Source organism: Xyrauchen texanus, chromosome 8, assembly GCF_025860055.1.
Source record: "Xyrauchen texanus isolate HMW12.3.18 chromosome 8, RBS_HiC_50CHRs, whole genome shotgun sequence".
In the NCBI taxonomy this organism is placed as follows: Eukaryota; Metazoa; Chordata; class Actinopteri; order Cypriniformes; family Catostomidae; genus Xyrauchen; species Xyrauchen texanus.
In genome coordinates this window covers 48,075,119-48,091,906 of record NC_068283.1, presented here as the reverse complement: position 1 = coordinate 48,091,906, position 16,788 = coordinate 48,075,119, and the positions used below count along the sequence as shown (strand labels likewise).

Genomic DNA, 16,788 nt, shown 5'->3' with positions numbered 1-16,788 from the left:
ACTTGGTTCAAGAGTGCTAAAGGACAATATCTACTTCTCCCTCAATCATCCTTCTGCAGTGTGTGCCAATCCACTCAATCTGAATGGCACACACACACCTGGACACAGTATGAATGACCACAGGACTTCACTTCAGCACCTGAATGGACATGCAGTTGACAAATCACACAAGGACAATGATAACACCACTCAGCCACAACAATTTCTGCTCATGGACACAATCTCATCTGAGCCCTGCCCACAAAGTTCACCACAGACAGACTGTGACATATTAGAACTGCTCCAAGATTCAGCACCCAAGGACGACTTTCTGGAACACACCCAGGGAAACCAGGACAGCATATTACAGCCCCTCTCACCAGACACGTTATCCCTCTCTCCAGCATCTCCACATCTGTGTTTCTCAGAGAAAATGGAAGAACTGGTGTATGCTGGAACTAAACTATCCCACTCTTTTGCTGCAAGCCCCCAGATATCAAGCAAAAAACGTCGGGCCCCTCAAGCACCTGCGGGCCCAGCTCGCCCTCCCCCTCCTCCTGTGAGAGCTCTTCGACCTCTGCCACAACGCCAGGGCTCACACCCTCCTCCATCTGCTCGAGGTGAACCAAAAACAACTGATACCAGCTCTCAGTGATATGTGTTGGGTCCCCGCTATGATAACAGTAACTTTCTCAAATGTTTACAAAACAAGCGGAACCCAGTGTGCCTGTATCTTTCTCTATTGCTGTTCGATTGCATCATAGAAAGTCTAAGGCCTTCAAAAGCCGTACAGCAAACCCATCTAATCTGGTGCCTATTACACGCCAAACTAAGATTGCTGTGGGGACAAAAACTGTTAAGTTAGCACTTTTAAACATCCGCTCACTTAAAAATAAATCACTTCTAGTCAATGACTTAATAAGCACATACAACCTGGATTTTATGTTTCTAAATGAAACTTGGCTAGAAGACAGCTGTAGTGCAACAGTCCTTAATGAAACATCCCCTCCTAATTTTAATTATTTGAGTGTCTGCAGAGAAGGTAGAAGAGGTGGGGGTTTAGCAGCTCTTTTTAAAGATGTCTATCAATGTAAGCAAAAATCATTTGGGAATTACCCGTCTTTCGAATATCTGGGTAGTGTGTTAAAAGGTGCTCCACGCATTTTACTTATCATAATTTACAGGCCTCCAAAATACTCTCCAGCCTTTGCTGAGGACTTTACAGAACTGTTATCAACAATTACCTCAGAGTTTGACTGTTTTGCCATTGCTGGAGACTTTAACATTCACATAGATAATGCAGAAACCAATATGACAAAAGAAATCAAAACTGTTTTAAAAACTTTTGATCTGACTCAGCATGTACATGGACCCACACACAATCATGGACACACTCTAGATTTACTTATCAGTAAGGGTCTAAACATTTCATCGATTGTTATTAAGGATGTAGCACTGTCTGATCATTTCTGTGTTTTCTTTGATATATTGATCTCTCCTGCCATTGAAGCTAGATCTGTGTCTGTCAAGAAGAGATGCTTAAATGAGAACACTAGTGTACTATTTATGAAGGCTATATCTTTAACACCAAGTATATCTGCTGACTCTGTTGATTTTCTCCTTGATTCTTTTAACTCAAAAGTTAAAAGTGTAATTGATGATATTGCTCCTGTGAAAGTCAGGAAGAAGAGTGGCAGACAAAAAGCACCTTGGAGAAACTCAACAGCAGTGCAAAATATGAAAAGACAATGCAGAAAAGCAGAGCGCATGTGGCGGAAGACAAAACTTGCAGTCCATTATAACATCTACAAAGACAGCATCCATGCTTTTAAAATGGAACTAGGCAAAGCTAGACAGACTTTCTTCTCGAATATTATAAACAGCAACTTAAACAACACACGCACTCTTTTTGCGACTGTAGAGAGACTGACAAACCCCCAAGCCAGATTCCCAGTGAAATGCTCTCAGACAGCAAGTGCAGTGAGTTTGCTTCTTTCTTCTCTGAAAAAATCAATAATATCAGAAAGGTGATCAGCACATCCATGAGTTGTGCTGGGGTCAGACAAATCAAACCACAACCTGAGAAAGTAGTTACTATGTCTGATTTTAAAGAAATTGATGGCAAAATGTTGGAAGAAACCGTTCAGCACCTTAAAACATCAACCTGCGCCCTTGATGAACTTCCCACATCTTTTTTCAAAAGTGTGTTCAACTGTTTAGAAGCAGATCTCCTAGAAGTGATAAACTCTTCACTTCTCTCTGGGAGTTTTCCAAACTCCCTGAAAACTGCAGTTGTCAAGCCCCTCTTGAAAAAGAGCAATCTGGATAAGACCATATTAAGCAACTATAGACCGATCTCAAATCTGCCTTTCATAGGCAAGATCATTGAAAAAGTTGTCTTCAATCAGCTGAACAAATTCTTGAACTCAAATGGATACTTTGACAATTTTCAATCTGGTTTCCGATCGCATCACAGCACAGAGACAGCACTCATAAAGATAATAAACGATATTCGCTTAAATACTGATACAGGCAAATTATCAGTACTGGTACTACTCGACCTCAGTGCTGCATTTGACACTGTCGATCACAACATACTTCTTGACAGGCTGGAAAACTGGGTGGGGCTTTCTGGGATGGTCCTAAAATGGTTCAGGTCATACTTAGAAGGGAGAGGTTATTATGTGAGTATAGGAGACCATGAGTCTGAGTGGACGTCCATGACATGCGGAGTCCCTCAAGGCTCAATTCTTGCGCTCACTCCTGTTCAACCTGTATATGCTCCCAATGAGCCAAATAATGAGAAATAACCAAATTGCTTACCACAGCTATGCAGACGGCACACAGATCTACTTAGCCCTATACCCTAACGATTACAGCCCCATTGACTCCCTGTGCCAATGCATTGATGAAGTTAACAGTTGGATGTGCCAAAACATTCTTCAGTTAAACAAAGACAAAACTGAAGTCATTGTGTTTGGAAACAAAGATGAAGTTCTCAAGGTGAATGCATACCTTGACGCTTAGGGGTCAAACAACTAAAAATCAAGTCAGGAATCTTGGTGTGTCTCTAGAGTCAGACCTTAGTTTCAGTAGTCATGTCAAAGCAATAACTAAATCAGCATACTATCATCTGAAAAATATTGCAAGAATTAGATGCTTTGTTTCCAGTCAAGACCTAGAGAAACTTGTGCATGCTTTCATCACCAGCAGGGTGGATTATTGTAATGGACTCCTCACTGGCCTTCCCAAAAAGACCACAAGACAGTTGCAGCTCATACAGAACACTGCTGCCAGGATTCTGAGCAGAACCAGAACATATGAACATATCACACCAGTCCTCAGGTCTTTACACTGGCTCCCAGTTACATTTAGGATTGATTTTAAAGTATTATTACTGGTAAATAAATCACTCAATGGGCTAGGACCTCAATATATTGCAGATATGCTCACTGAATATAAACAGATCACTCAGATCATTAGGATCACATCAGCTAGAAATACCAAGGGTTCACTCTAAGCAAGGAGAGTCTGCTTTTAGCTTTTATGCCAGCCGCAGCTGGAACCAGCTTCCAGAAGAGATCAGATGTGCTCCTACAGTAGTCACATTCAAATCCAGACTCAAAACACATCTGTTTAGCTGTGCATTTACTGAATGAGCACTGTGCCACTGTGTGTCCGACTGTTTGTACTGTATTTTATTTTATTTTATTCTAAACTGTTTCAATTATTCTTATTTTTAATTTTTTAATCTTATTTTAATCTCTTCTATGTAAAGCACTTTGAATTACCATTGTGTATGAAATGTGCTATATAAATAAACTTGCCTTGCCTTGCCTTGCCTATATATAAAATAAATAACATTCAGATAAATAAAATCCATTACATTACTGCAGCAGAAGAGTTCATCATTGATAAGACAAAAAGCGGCTTTAAAACACAATGTATTGTTTATTACCATATTATTGATCATAAGTCAATCATTGACACACAGTTCACAGTAATCCATTACACAAGTGAATTTATCAATCAGAGATTTATTATGAGGGCTTGTTTAAGGACCCGTCAATGTACACCTGCGTCAGACATGATTGTGTAGCGTCTCGGGTGTGTTGTGTCATAAACCTACATGTTTAAGTCACTGTGTCAAGTTAAATATAGTTTAATACTCAATCTTTAAACACATTTTGAGCGTTATTTTTTGTAAAATGAATCGCACGTTATTAACATGTTAAATCACATCTTGAGATCTATTAGTCGGATTTGCGCTCCATCAAGTGTTTTGAACACAAGAATGTAACTCATGTTTGTGTTGTGTGTCCACTGAAGAGTTGTTCATGTTTTCTTCACTGTATAAACTGTGTGTTGCTCATACAGCTGAAGTTTCACTTACTGCCCCCTGGAGTAATCAGGTGGTACTACAAGCATTTCTCAGGAATCTTCCTCATTATGGTCTGTGGGCATGCGATTAATTGCATAAATATTTTTATCGCTTTATTTTTTGTAAAATTAATCGCACTGAATTAACGCATTAAATCGACAGCCCTAATATATATATATATCATACCTGTCAACATTTTGGTAACAAACTCTGGGAGACCTCTTAGTGGGGGGGGTGGTGTTAATAGCTGGATGGCAGAGGCAGGCTAAATACACACAAATTGTGCTGTTGTGATTTAATGTCACATATTAGTAAATAATGTTTATCTGTTGTTTTTGTTGACTCTTTATTGACATGTTTTTTCCTGTTGTTTTGTATCTCCATGTGTTTCTGTTTCCTGTCTTTGCCCCGCCCATCTGTTTATTCCCCTCACCTGACTCCTGCTTTATATTCCTCTTGTGTGTCTTGTGTGGGGTTTCTCATGAGATTCATGTTGGTTTGGTTACTTCATGTTTTTGTATTCTTTATTAAGAATTACTTTAAAGTTTTTTCTTTGTTGGTTTCCCTATCATGGGAGTTTTGACTGTATTTTGTGTTCTTGTTTTCTATTTTGCGTCAATTCATATTTTCTTGAGCTTTTAACTGTCTGTAATTAGGTTTTATTCTCACCACCATTTAAACATTTAAATATTCTCACTGATTATAAATACATTAAAATCAGCAGATCAATTCCATGAATTCAGTATTCATTAATTAAATCAGTATACATAAACATGTTGTGGCAGCGGGGGCGTGGTCAAGCGCCCGTCCGGGAGAGAAAAGCGGTAAGGGCGCTCACACCTGAGCTAAAATGATGACTAACACCTGTCTCTAATTTCAGTAACATGAGGAGAGCGGCATAAAAGGGCAGCAGTGACGGAGCATGGGAGCGACAACCCGTCCAAGAAAAAACCCAGAACCAGAGAGTGTAATAGAAAAATAAAAGCTTACCCCTTAAGCAGAGACTTGTTTCCGTCCCTTCCTTTGGGCGCGTGTCACATTGGTGCAGAAATCATTTTTTTTTCAGACATTTTTTTTTTTGGTTATGGAACAAGGTCGCCCCATAGAGTCCTCCCAGCTGGCGGAAATCCTCCAGTCCCTCGCCACTCTCCATCAAGGCCACCAACAATCCCTGCTTGAGTTCCGCCAGAATCAAGATCGGCGGTTCTTCGAGATCATGCGGGCTCAGGCAGAGGACCGACTTGCTATCCGGAGCCTCCGCAGCCAGGAGGCTGCGTCGGCCCCAGCCGCGACCCCGGACATTCGCGCTACGCTGCCCCCGCCCACGTTACAGAAGATGGGGGTAGCAGATGATCCTGAGGCCTTCCTCGACCTGTTTGAGAAGACGGCTGACATCTGGGGCTGGCCGCCCGAACAGTGGGCAGCCCGTCTAATTCCTCTCCTGTCCGGGAAGCACAACTTCAGCGGCACAACAACTGCCGGCGACTAACCTCCTGGCTTACTCTGACCTAAAGAGGGCCATTCTGCAATGGGTTGGTCGGAGCCCGGAGGAGAATCGCCAGCTCTTCCGGAGCATAAAGCTTGAGAAGTCCGACCGCCCGTTTGCGTTTGCTCAACGGCTCCGGGACGCCTGTCAGCGGTGGCTGCTCGCGGGGGACCGCGACGTCGAGGGAGTCATCGATCAGGTGGTACTGGAGCAATTCGCGCAACGACTGCCCAGGAGAACGGCGGAATGGGTCCAGTGCCACTGCCCGGCGTCGCTGGAGGCAGCTGTCCAGCTCGCGGAGGACCACTTGGCGGCGATACCGAGGGCGGATGAGCCCTCCCCCTCTCTCCCCTTCCCCTGTGTCTTCCCCTGCCTCTCCCCCCCCTGCTCCCTCTCGCTCTGCTCTCTCCCCAGGGCCCATTCCTGCCCCCCCGCAGGCATGGAGGATACACCAGGCCAGCTTCCCGGCCGTGGGAGAACCCACCTAACCCTTCTCTGTCCTTCAGCCGCTCTCCTCCTCAGGTGGTAGCGCCCGCCAGCACGGGTGCGGCCGTGGCACCTGGGCCGGTCTGCTGGAAGTGCGGAGACCCGGACCACTTCCGGGATCAGTGTCCGCTGATGGAGGTGGGGACGGTGGTGCGGGTCTCCGATGTCCCGCAGGCTGCCCCCGGTCGGGCTGGAGCGTACCGGGGTCCCGGTAAGGATCCAGGGGGGTACATACCAAGCATTGATGGATACCGGCTGTAATCAGACCACCATCCACCAACGCTTGGTTCGACCCGGGGCTTTGGGCACAGCTAAACGGGTGAGGGTGAGGTGTGTGCATGGGGATATTCACAAGTACCCCTTGGTGACTTTAGCGATCAAATTCCGAGGAGCACAACATAGTGTGGAGGCAGCGGTTAGTTCCCGCCTCACCCATCCGCTAATCTTGGGTACTGATTGGCCGAATTTTAGAAGTGTATTAGAGGGAGTTTGTGCGGATGGGTCCTGCATGAAAGTGAAGAGGTGTGTGATGTGCGATGCTTTGGCGGGAGGCGGAGCGGGGCCGTCCTCGGCTGCTCGAGTGACGAGGGAAGGGGCGAGGGGTCACCCCTCCTCTCAGGGAGTTCCCTGAGGGGACTTTCCCTTGGAGCAGTCGCGGGATGAAACCCTTAAGCATGCTTTTGACCAAGTGAGAGTAATCGATGGTCAACAACTCCGGCCGGTATCGCCATCTCATATCCGTATTTTTCAGTTATTAAAGATCGGTTGTACAGAGTGACGCAGGACGCTCAAACAAAGGAGGAGCTGACACAATTGTTGTTTCCACGGAGCCGCCGGAAATGGTTTTCCAGGCGGCTAACTATAATCCTATGGCCGGTCACCTAGGGGAACGGAAAACACTTTTCGTCTAATAGCCCGTTTCTATTGGCGGGCATTGGCGGCGACGTCCGCAGGTGGTGTGCGGCGTGCCGTGAATGTCAGCTGGTAAACCCACCGGCCACCCCAAAAGCGCCTTTGCGCCCCTTCCATTGATCGAGGTTCCTTCGAGAGAATTGGAATGGACCTTGTCGGGCCATTAGAGCGTACGTCACGCGGACATCGCTTTGTGTTAGTCCTGGTGGATTACGCAACGCGGTATCCGGAAGCAGTGCCTCTGAGCAACATCTCAGCACGTAGTGTTGCCGGGCACTCTTCAAGATAATCTCCGGGTGGGGGTTCGAAAGAAATCCTCACCGACCAAGGCACTACTTTTATGTCACGAACACTTCGCGAACTTTACGAACTATTGGGCATTAAGTCGATTCAGCACTAGCGTGTACCATCCGCAGACGGATGGACTGGTGGAAACGATTTAATAAAACACTCAAAAATATGATTCAGTAAATTGCGTGCGCAAGACGCTAGGAATTGGGATAAGTGGCTGGACCCCTGTTATTCGCAGTACTGAGAGGTTCCGCAAGCCTCCACGGGATTTTCCCGTTTGAGCTGCTGTACGGGCGACGCCCACGTGGGGTCCTCGACGTCATCCGTGAAGCTTGGGAGGAGGGACCTTCTAATGCTAAAAATGAAATTCAATACGTTCTTGATCTTCGAGCAAAACTCCACACACTGGGGCAATTAACACAGGAGAATTTGCTCCGGGCTCAAGAACGCCAGCGCCGGCTGTATGACAGGGATGCTCAGCTACGAGAATTTGCACCGGGAGATAAAGTACTTGTACTACTCCCAACATCGAGCTCGAAATTACTCGCCAAGTGGCAAGGACCCTTTGTGGTCACACGACGAGTTGGGGATCTCGATTATGAGGTTAAACGTACCGATAGAGGGGCGGCGTCAAATATATCACCTCAACCTCCTGAAATTGTGGAGGGAAGAGGCAGCCTCGGTGGCGTTGGCAACGGTAGTTCCGGAGAGGGCGGAGCTCGGTCCGGAGGTAAACAAAGCCCGCAATCCTAACGCCCGGTTCCTTGTGGAGACCACCTCTCCCCACGCCAACTCACAGAGGTTTCCGAACTACAAAAGGAGTTTGCAGGCGTGTTCTCTCCCCTACCGGGCGCACAGACATCATACAACACCACATCGAGACCGAGCCGGGCGTGAGTGGTGCGTTGCGCCCTATCGCTTGCCCGAACACAAAAAGAAAATAGTTCGGGAAGAATTGGACGTGATGCTTGACATGGGAGTAATAGAAGAATCTCACAGCGATTGGTCCAGCCCGGTCGTCCTTGTTCCCAAGAGCGACGGGTCTGTACGTTTCTGTGTGGATTATAGAAAAGTCAACGCGGTGTCTAAATTTGACGCATACCCAATGTGATGACATCGTGTTGATGAACTGCTCGATCGGTTAGGTACTGCTCGGTTTTATTCGACCTTGGATCTAACGAAGGGATATTGGCAGATCCCCTTGACACCAATATCCCGTGAAAAAACGGCCTTCACCACGCCGTTCGGATTACACCAATTCGTGACGCTTCCTTTCGGTTTGTTCGGGGCACCAGCCACGTTTCAGCGCCTCATGGATAGGATCCTCAGACCGCATACTGCTTACGCCGCTGCCTATCTAGATGATATCATCATTTATAGCAATGATTGGCAGCGGCACTTACAACATTTGAGGGCCGTCCTGAGATCGCTGCGGCAGGCGGGGCTCACGGCAAACCCGAAAAAGTGCGCGGTTGGGCGTGTGGAGGTACGGTATCTGGGGTTCCACTTGGGTCATGGCCAGGTGCGTCCCCAAATTGACAAGACCGCGGCGATTGCGACTTGCCCTAGACCCAAGACCAAAAAGGGGTGAGGCAGTTCCTGGGGCTGGCTGGCTATTACAGACGGTTTGTACCTAATTATTCGGATGTCACCAGCCCGCTGACTGACCTTACTAAAAGGGGGCTCCAGATCCGGTCCAATGGTCGGAGCAGTGCCAACAGGCGTTTACACAGATTAAAGCTGCACTTTGTGGGGGCCGCTTTTGCATGCACCTCACTTCTCTCTCCCTTTTGTTTTGCAGACGGACACTTCAGACAGAGGGTTGGGGGCGTACTCTACGCAGGTGGTGGAGGGAGAGGCGCCGGTGCTGTACATTAGCCGGAAGCTCTCCTTGAGGGAGACTAAGTACAGCACCGTAGAGAAGGAATGTCTGGCCATCAAGTGGGCGGTCCTCACCCTCCGATACTACCTGCTGGGGCGGGCCTTCACCCTCTGCTCGGATCATGCCCCACTGCAGTGGCTCCACCGCATGAAAGATACTAACGCCCGGATCACCCGTTGGTATCTGGCCCTCCAGCCTTTTAAGTTCAAGGTGGTCCACAGACCGGGGTGCAGATGGCTGCCGCTGACTTCCTCTCCAGAAATGGGGGAGTGGTAGGCAGGCGGATGACGCCTCGGCCTGAGTCGGGCGGTGGGGGTATGTGGCAGCGGGGCGTGGTCAAGCGCCCGTCCGGAGAGAAAAGCGGTAAGGGCGCTCACACCTGAGCTAAAATGATGACTAACACCTGTCTCTAATTTCAGTAACATGAGGAGAGCGGCATAAAAGGGCAGCAGTGATGGAGCATGGGAGCGACAACCCCTCCAAGAAAAAACCCAGAACCAGAGAGTGTAATAGAAAAATAAAAGCTTACCCCTTAAGCAGAGACTTGTTTCCGTCCCTTCCTTTGGGCGCGTGTCACACATGTGTATGTTTCTAAAGGTGTTAATATGTATAAATGATTATGTTTAGACATGTTTCTGTGTCTGTGCAAACGTAAGCAAGTTTATGTCTGCTAGAAACACTCTTTATGTAAGAAAACATACAAACTCTCATGAGATCACACTGAAAGTTCTTACAACATGAAGAGTTTGATGAAAAGTTCATTTGTATGATTTTTTGTTTCTTGGGTCACTGAAAAATCCTAAAGGTCACACTAAACAGTCAACCCCTTGTGAAATGTCCTTGATAATCAGATTTTCTCTTAAATTAAATTAGACAAATTAGTTCTTTTATGTAATTGTGGGTATTTTAATATATTCTTGGTAATTTTACTGACTTACCCCCAGATTTCAAAGCTCTCGTAAGTATGCTGTCTCCATGATCCACCGAAGTGTCCGGTTGTGTCTCCTTAAATCTTGTGCTGCTGGAATATTCACACTTTATTATTTCATCTACTTTTGTAAGTATTTCAGAGCGCTGTTGTGTTTGAAGATGAAGATGTCCTCCTCCACATTCTGCAGTTATTTGGTGAATACATTTATTCTCTTTCCCAGATGTCAGTCCAGCACCGCGTGTCTCTCTGTCAGTGGTCAACACCAGTGTGCGGTTCTTCAACTGCTCACCAAAGCGGCTCAACACAAAAGATAATCTCCCTCTATTCTCCTCACTAAAATCATAATGCTGCAGCACCAGTATGATCACATCAGGTTCTGGAGAAGACAGTTCTGACACTTTCTGTATGATCTGTGATATGGAGAGTTTTGGGTTGAGCAGGTCAGTGTGGATGATGACTGTGATATTTCTTCCCTCCACTTTTCTACTGTGCTCCTCTTCATATAGAGGGTGTTTTGTCTTTCCAAACATGTTTTCATCCAAGATGAAGTTTCCCACTCGGTTGTTTTCTGAAAGATTTTTCCCCAGCAGAAGAATCCTCAAATCACTCACTGAAACAAACACACACACACACACACACACACACACACACACACACACACACACACACACAACACACACACAAACACACAGAGACACACACACACACACACAAACAAACAGAGAGACACACACACAAACACACACACAGAGACACACACACACACACACACACACGCTGTCAAAATACAGATAATCCTCATGACAATTTTTTCAATACTTTTAACAAATTTCCTGAAGTCTTAACGCACCAACACACCTACAACACACAATTGGCAAAACATTTAATTTCATTCTCAAAATCACACATTGTAAACTAAACTCCAACACTAATTTTCTAAATAAAATATTACACTAGCAACAATACACTATGTCTACCAAAACACTGCAAACATGTCTCAAAATCAAATAATTTTTCAAAACACAAACATATGTTCTCTTCCAACAGGAAGATTTAGTCAATCATAGCATAATGTCATAAAAACCCTAACATCAGATGGAATTACAGAAACTGCATTATTTTATGTGTCAGGTCTTATACAACAGACAGTATATTGTATTGATCATAGATTGTGTTTTGCACTGCAGTTTCTTTTGAAGCCTCTCTACATTTTTGTTTAGAAATTCAATAAAAAAAGACCCATCTCAGAGTGCTTTATAGAATGTACGGTTACGTAATGAAAAAATGAAGACAGAGACAGAATTGCTGCAATAAAGACTTTATTTGCAAAAGGACATTACTGCAAGATAACAAAAATATGCAATATGCTGCCATTTATTATGTGAAAATACAAAATATATGAACGGAAAAAGCACCAGAAGAATAAAAAAAAGAAGAATCATCTTCTAATCTGCCCGGTCTTCTGCGTTTGGCCACATGTTCTCATCCACATCACACCTGATATCTTCTCTGGCAAGGCATCATGGGAAGAATCTTTTGGCATGCTTTATCCACCCTTGGCAGTGTTCAGCTGTGATGTCTTGGCATGCAGCATCCATTGCATCCAGGAGGAACATTTGGTCCTGTGGATGATGGTCAAAAACCTTTCATCTCCAGGATGAGAAAAACTCCTCAATGGGGTTGAGGAAAAAGTTGTAAGGAGCAAGGAAAAGGGACATCATCCTAGGATGAGCGTCAAACCAGGCTGTGACTGCACGGGAATGGTGGAATGCCACATTGTCCCATATGATCACGTATATTGGCAAGTGGTCTCTCACCTGTCCCCTTTCTACCTCTGGCACAAGTCTTTCATGCAGGTCTTCTAAAAACAGGAGAAGCCGGTTGGTGTTGTAGGGGCCAATCTCACAGGAGTGCACCATCATTGGAGATTGCGGCACACAAGGTGATGTTGGCTCCTCTCTGGCCCGGCACAGTAACTGTGGCCCTTTTGCCAATTATGTTTCTTCCGCGCCGACGCCTTTTCGCTAAGTTAAAGACAGCCTCATCAACGTAGATCATTACATGTGGGACTTGATTGGCCTCCAACTCCTCTCTGAAAGTAATCAGACACAGTGTATGTAAATGATTTGCTGTATATCTACTGTATGTCCTAATGTACTCCAAGTTTATAGAGTAGTTTACTGCAAAACACACAATGTATAGTACAGTAATGACTATATTGCCTAACCTTACCTGGACGTATTGGTGACGGAGTTCTTTGATGCGCACACCATTCCTTTCAAAGGGAACTTTGTATAATTGTTTCATTTGGACTCTGTGTTTAGCTAGAGTCCGAGAAATGGATGTTGTGCTGATTGCTGCAATGTTCCTAAAGACAAGGTTGTCCTCTACAACTCTGGACTGAATGTCTTTCAGTTCCCCTTCTGTCGCTCTCTCCACGTTGTGTCGGAAAAGCGACACTAGGGGTCTCTCTTGACCGCCAAAATATGCCTCTGACTATGAAAAAAGGCCAATGAGAAGTTGGCAGACAGTATTTGCATACCCCGCCCCCGGACATTCGGGCATTTAAGCGGGCAAATACGGGAGTTCATTCAGAAAATTTCTTCGGAGCCGATGGTCGTGTATGCAGTCTGCTGCGAGTTACACTGATATTCCTCTGATGATCTGCATGCTGTTGGATTCGATGGTGCACAACAGCGGCTTTCTCCTTCCTTGCACGGCTGTGCATTGTTGCCCCTGGGTGCTTCGACAGCGCAGACAATTCGTAAGAGTTATTCTATAAAGAGTGATTTTATATAAAAGAGTAATTTCCTCTAAAAGAGCAAAACACAGCGGCGTTGAACGTCCTTTTCAGGACGCATCTTTTTAAAGACGTTTTTTCCGCCCCTGTGTAGTTTCTGGATGCGGTTGATTTCTCCCCACCTCTGACAGTCATAAAAACTGCCTGGCCTATCTGGGTTGCGATCACACGCAGGCAGCGTTTCTATGAAAAAGCCACGTCAGCCACGTGCCGCGGGCGATGAAGACGATCTGGGGATAATGACGGGCTCCATTTCGCCGGGTAAAATCCCCTCGAAACTCCCCGCCTCCCCGGCACGCTTGTTGGTTTCCGTCCGAGCATCGGGATGAGCATTCTCTCCAATCGGTTATGTTTTCAGTGTGAGAAAACATACAGCGTTGCGATCTCTGCTTTCTTTTGTGATGAGAGAAAGCCACTTCAGCCGCCCCCCGCACCTCGCCTCCTTCCTACGGGATTGGGGCAGGCGCTGCGGGTGATGAAGATGATCTGGGGAGAATAATGGGCCGTTCTCGCGGGTAAAACCCCTCGAAGCTTCCCGCCTCCCCTGCACGCTTGCTTGCCCACAGCCGGACGCCCCCCGTTCTCGCCGGGTAAATCCCCTCGAAGCCTCCTGCACGCTTGCTTGCTCCCCTCCCGAGCTCGGGATGAGTGCTGTCTGCTTAATGGCCGGCCGTCCGGTCCCTTGAGCTCCCGGACATTGGATGACGACATCACCGCTGCATCGGAGAGAGTCACAGCGGCGTCGTTTGCGGATAACTCGCCTGGGCCGCCACCTGCGGGTCTGCTCGCCCAGTCTGAGCCTGACGCACGGATGTACGCTATGCTTCCCCGGGCTTGATTGGTTCCGCGGGCATGTGCGCCACACACATTTTTAAGTGCCTTGGCCCGGTGGACTTGCAGGAGGGGGCCATGTTGTGCAGGGGGGGAGTGGTCTGGGACCGCTTGGGTAGTCCTGTTCTTGATGTGCTGCAGGAACTGCACTCGAACAGGCGATGGCCACCCTCGTGGTCCAGAAACATAACACATGGACTGGATCTGGTCGCAGTACAGGAGGTAGACAAAGCACGCTTTCTCAAACGCTCCCATCTCCCAGCTCCATTCGGCGACACCACCTGACGACTCCACCCAGCAGTCCTCAGTGGTGAAGAAACAGACGGAGGCTATTTCACACATCTTGCCCTGCTGGAAACCTGCCGCCAGGGGCCATGCCGTGTCTGCTCGCCGAGGGCGTCCTCCTGCGGCTTTCAAGAAAGAAAGGAAGTGGTGCTCCCGCTGGGTACGTCCAAAATACTCGTCCCCTTGGTGCCCCCAGCACGGGGTTTGGAGGCGTGGCTTTCACTGCCCAACCCGTCACACTGGCTGCACCGGACCATTCGACTCGGTTACGCAATTCAGTTTGCCAGGCCCCCACCCCCCTTCGCGGGCTTCCGTTTTTCCACAGTACACGCCGAACATGCCAATTCCTTGCGCAAAGACGTGATAGGGCCTGTCCCCCCAACCGAAATGAAGAAGTGTTTCTACAGCCCTTACTTCATTGTACCCAAGAAAGGCGGCGGCTTACGACCGATCTTGGACCTGCGAGTTTTCAACCGGGCTCTGCTGAAACTCCCTTTCAAAATGCTCATGCAGAAACAGATTCTGACTGGCGTCCGGCATCTAGATTGGTTTGCAGCGGTAGACCTGAGGGACGCGTACTTTCACGTCTCGATTTTGCCGCGACGCCGACCCTTCTTACGGTTCGCTTTCGACGGCCAGATGTATCAGTACAAAGTCCTCCCCTTCGGCCTGTCTCTGTCCCCTCGCGTCTTCACGAAAGTCGCAGAGGCAGCCCTTGCCCCGCTCCAAGAAGCCGGCATCCGCATACTCAATTACCTCAGCGACTGGCTCATCCTGGCCCAAACTCACGAGAGTTACTATGCGCACACAGAGACCAGGTGCTCAGGCACCTCAGCCGTTTGGGGCTTCAGGTCAACTGAGAAAAGAGCAAGCTCTCCCCGGTTCAGAGCATCGCTTTTCTCGGCATGGAGTTAGACTCAGTCTCAATGTCAGCACGTCTCACACACGAGCGTGCACAGTCGGTGCTGAAATGCCTCGCTTCCTTCAAGCCAGGCACTATGGTCCCTTTACAACTTTTCCAAAGGCTCCAGGGGCATATGGCATCCTCTGCGGCGGTCGCGCCGCTGGGGTTGATGCATATGAGACCACTTCAGCACTGGCTTCAGACTCAAGTCCCGAGACGAACATGGCGCCGTGGCACGCACCGTGTGATGATCACCACCGCCTGCCGCCAGACACTCAAACCCTGGACAGACCTCTGCTTTCTACAGGCAGGAGTACCCTTGCAGCAGGTGTCCCGACGCGTCCTGGTCACGACCAACGCCTCCAGATCGGGTTGGGGCGCCGTGTGCAACGGGCACGCAGCCACGGGCCATTGGAGAGTTGCTGTCTGTTTTCTTTGTCCTGAGAAAGTTCCTCCCGTTAGTTCGGGACTAACATGTCCTGGTCAGGTCAGACAGCACTGCAGTGGTGGCGTACATAAATCGCCAAGGCGGAGTACGCTCCCACCACATGTCACGACTCGCCCGTCATCTCCTCCTTTGGAGCCATCAGCGACTCAAGTCACTCACATCCCCAGCAACCTCAATGTGATAGCGGACGCGCTGTCACGACAACGCTTGCCCAGTGGAGAGTGGAGGCTTCACCCCCAGTCGGTCCAGCTGATTTGGGAGCAGTTCCGCAAGGCCCAGGTAGACCTGTTTGCCTCCCAAGAAACCTCCCACTGCCCGCTCTGGTACGCCCGAACAGAGGCTCCCCTCGGGGCAGATGCACTGGCACACAGCTGGCCCACGGGGCTGCGCAAGTACGGGCTAGGTCAGGGAGGACGAGGAGCAAGTCACCTTAGTGGCCCACTAGGACTTGGTTTTCGGATCTCACGCTTCTCGCGACAGCTCCTCCCTGGCGAAATTCCCTTGAGGAAGGACCTTCTTTCTCAGGTACGGGGCACGCTCTGGCATCCGCACCCAGACCTCTGGAACCTCCACGTCTGGCCCTTGGACGGGACGCGGAAACAATCAACCAAGCCAGAGCTCCTTCTACCAGGCACCTTTACGCCCTAAAGTGGCGCCTGTTCGCAAATTGGTGTTCTTCCCGAGCTGAAGACCTGCAGAGATGCGCAGTTAGGTCAGTGCTTCTGTTCCTACACGAAAGGTTGGAGGGGAGGCTGCTAGACTCAGCTGGACTTCCATCAAGAGGGTCGGGGACCTGCAAGCGTTCTCTGTAGCGGCACTTGCCTGGAGTTCGGTCCGGCAGACACATATGTGATCCTAAGACCGCGACCGGGCTACATGCCCAAGGTTCCTACCACCCTTCAGAGATCAGGTAGTGAACCTGCAAGCGCTGCCCCAGGAGGCGCCAGACCCAGCCCTTTCGTTGCTGTGTCCGGTACGTACTTTGCGTACCTATTTGAACTGCACGCAGAGCTCTAGACGTTCTGGGCAGCTCTTTGTCTGCTTTGGGGGACAGCAGAAAGGAACGCTGTCTCCAAACAGAGGCTCGCCCACTGGGTTGTCGACGCCACTGCATTGGCTTATCACACCCAGTCCATGCCACCCCCTTGCGGGTCCGAGCACACTCAACCAGA

At 48.3% G+C, this 16,788-nt stretch overlaps 1 protein-coding gene across 1 annotated transcript in view; it reads right to left on the bottom strand.

Moving 5' to 3' along the window:
- The window catches only part of LOC127647571 (myosin-11-like), a 92,144-nt gene that overhangs the window by 17,123 nt on the left and 58,233 nt on the right, over window positions 1-16,788 (bottom strand). The window contains exon 5 of the mRNA XM_052131895.1: window positions 10,356-10,958. Coding sequence (XP_051987855.1) covers window positions 10,356-10,958 — 603 coding nt within the window. The remainder of the gene's footprint in view (window positions 1-10,355; window positions 10,959-16,788) is intronic.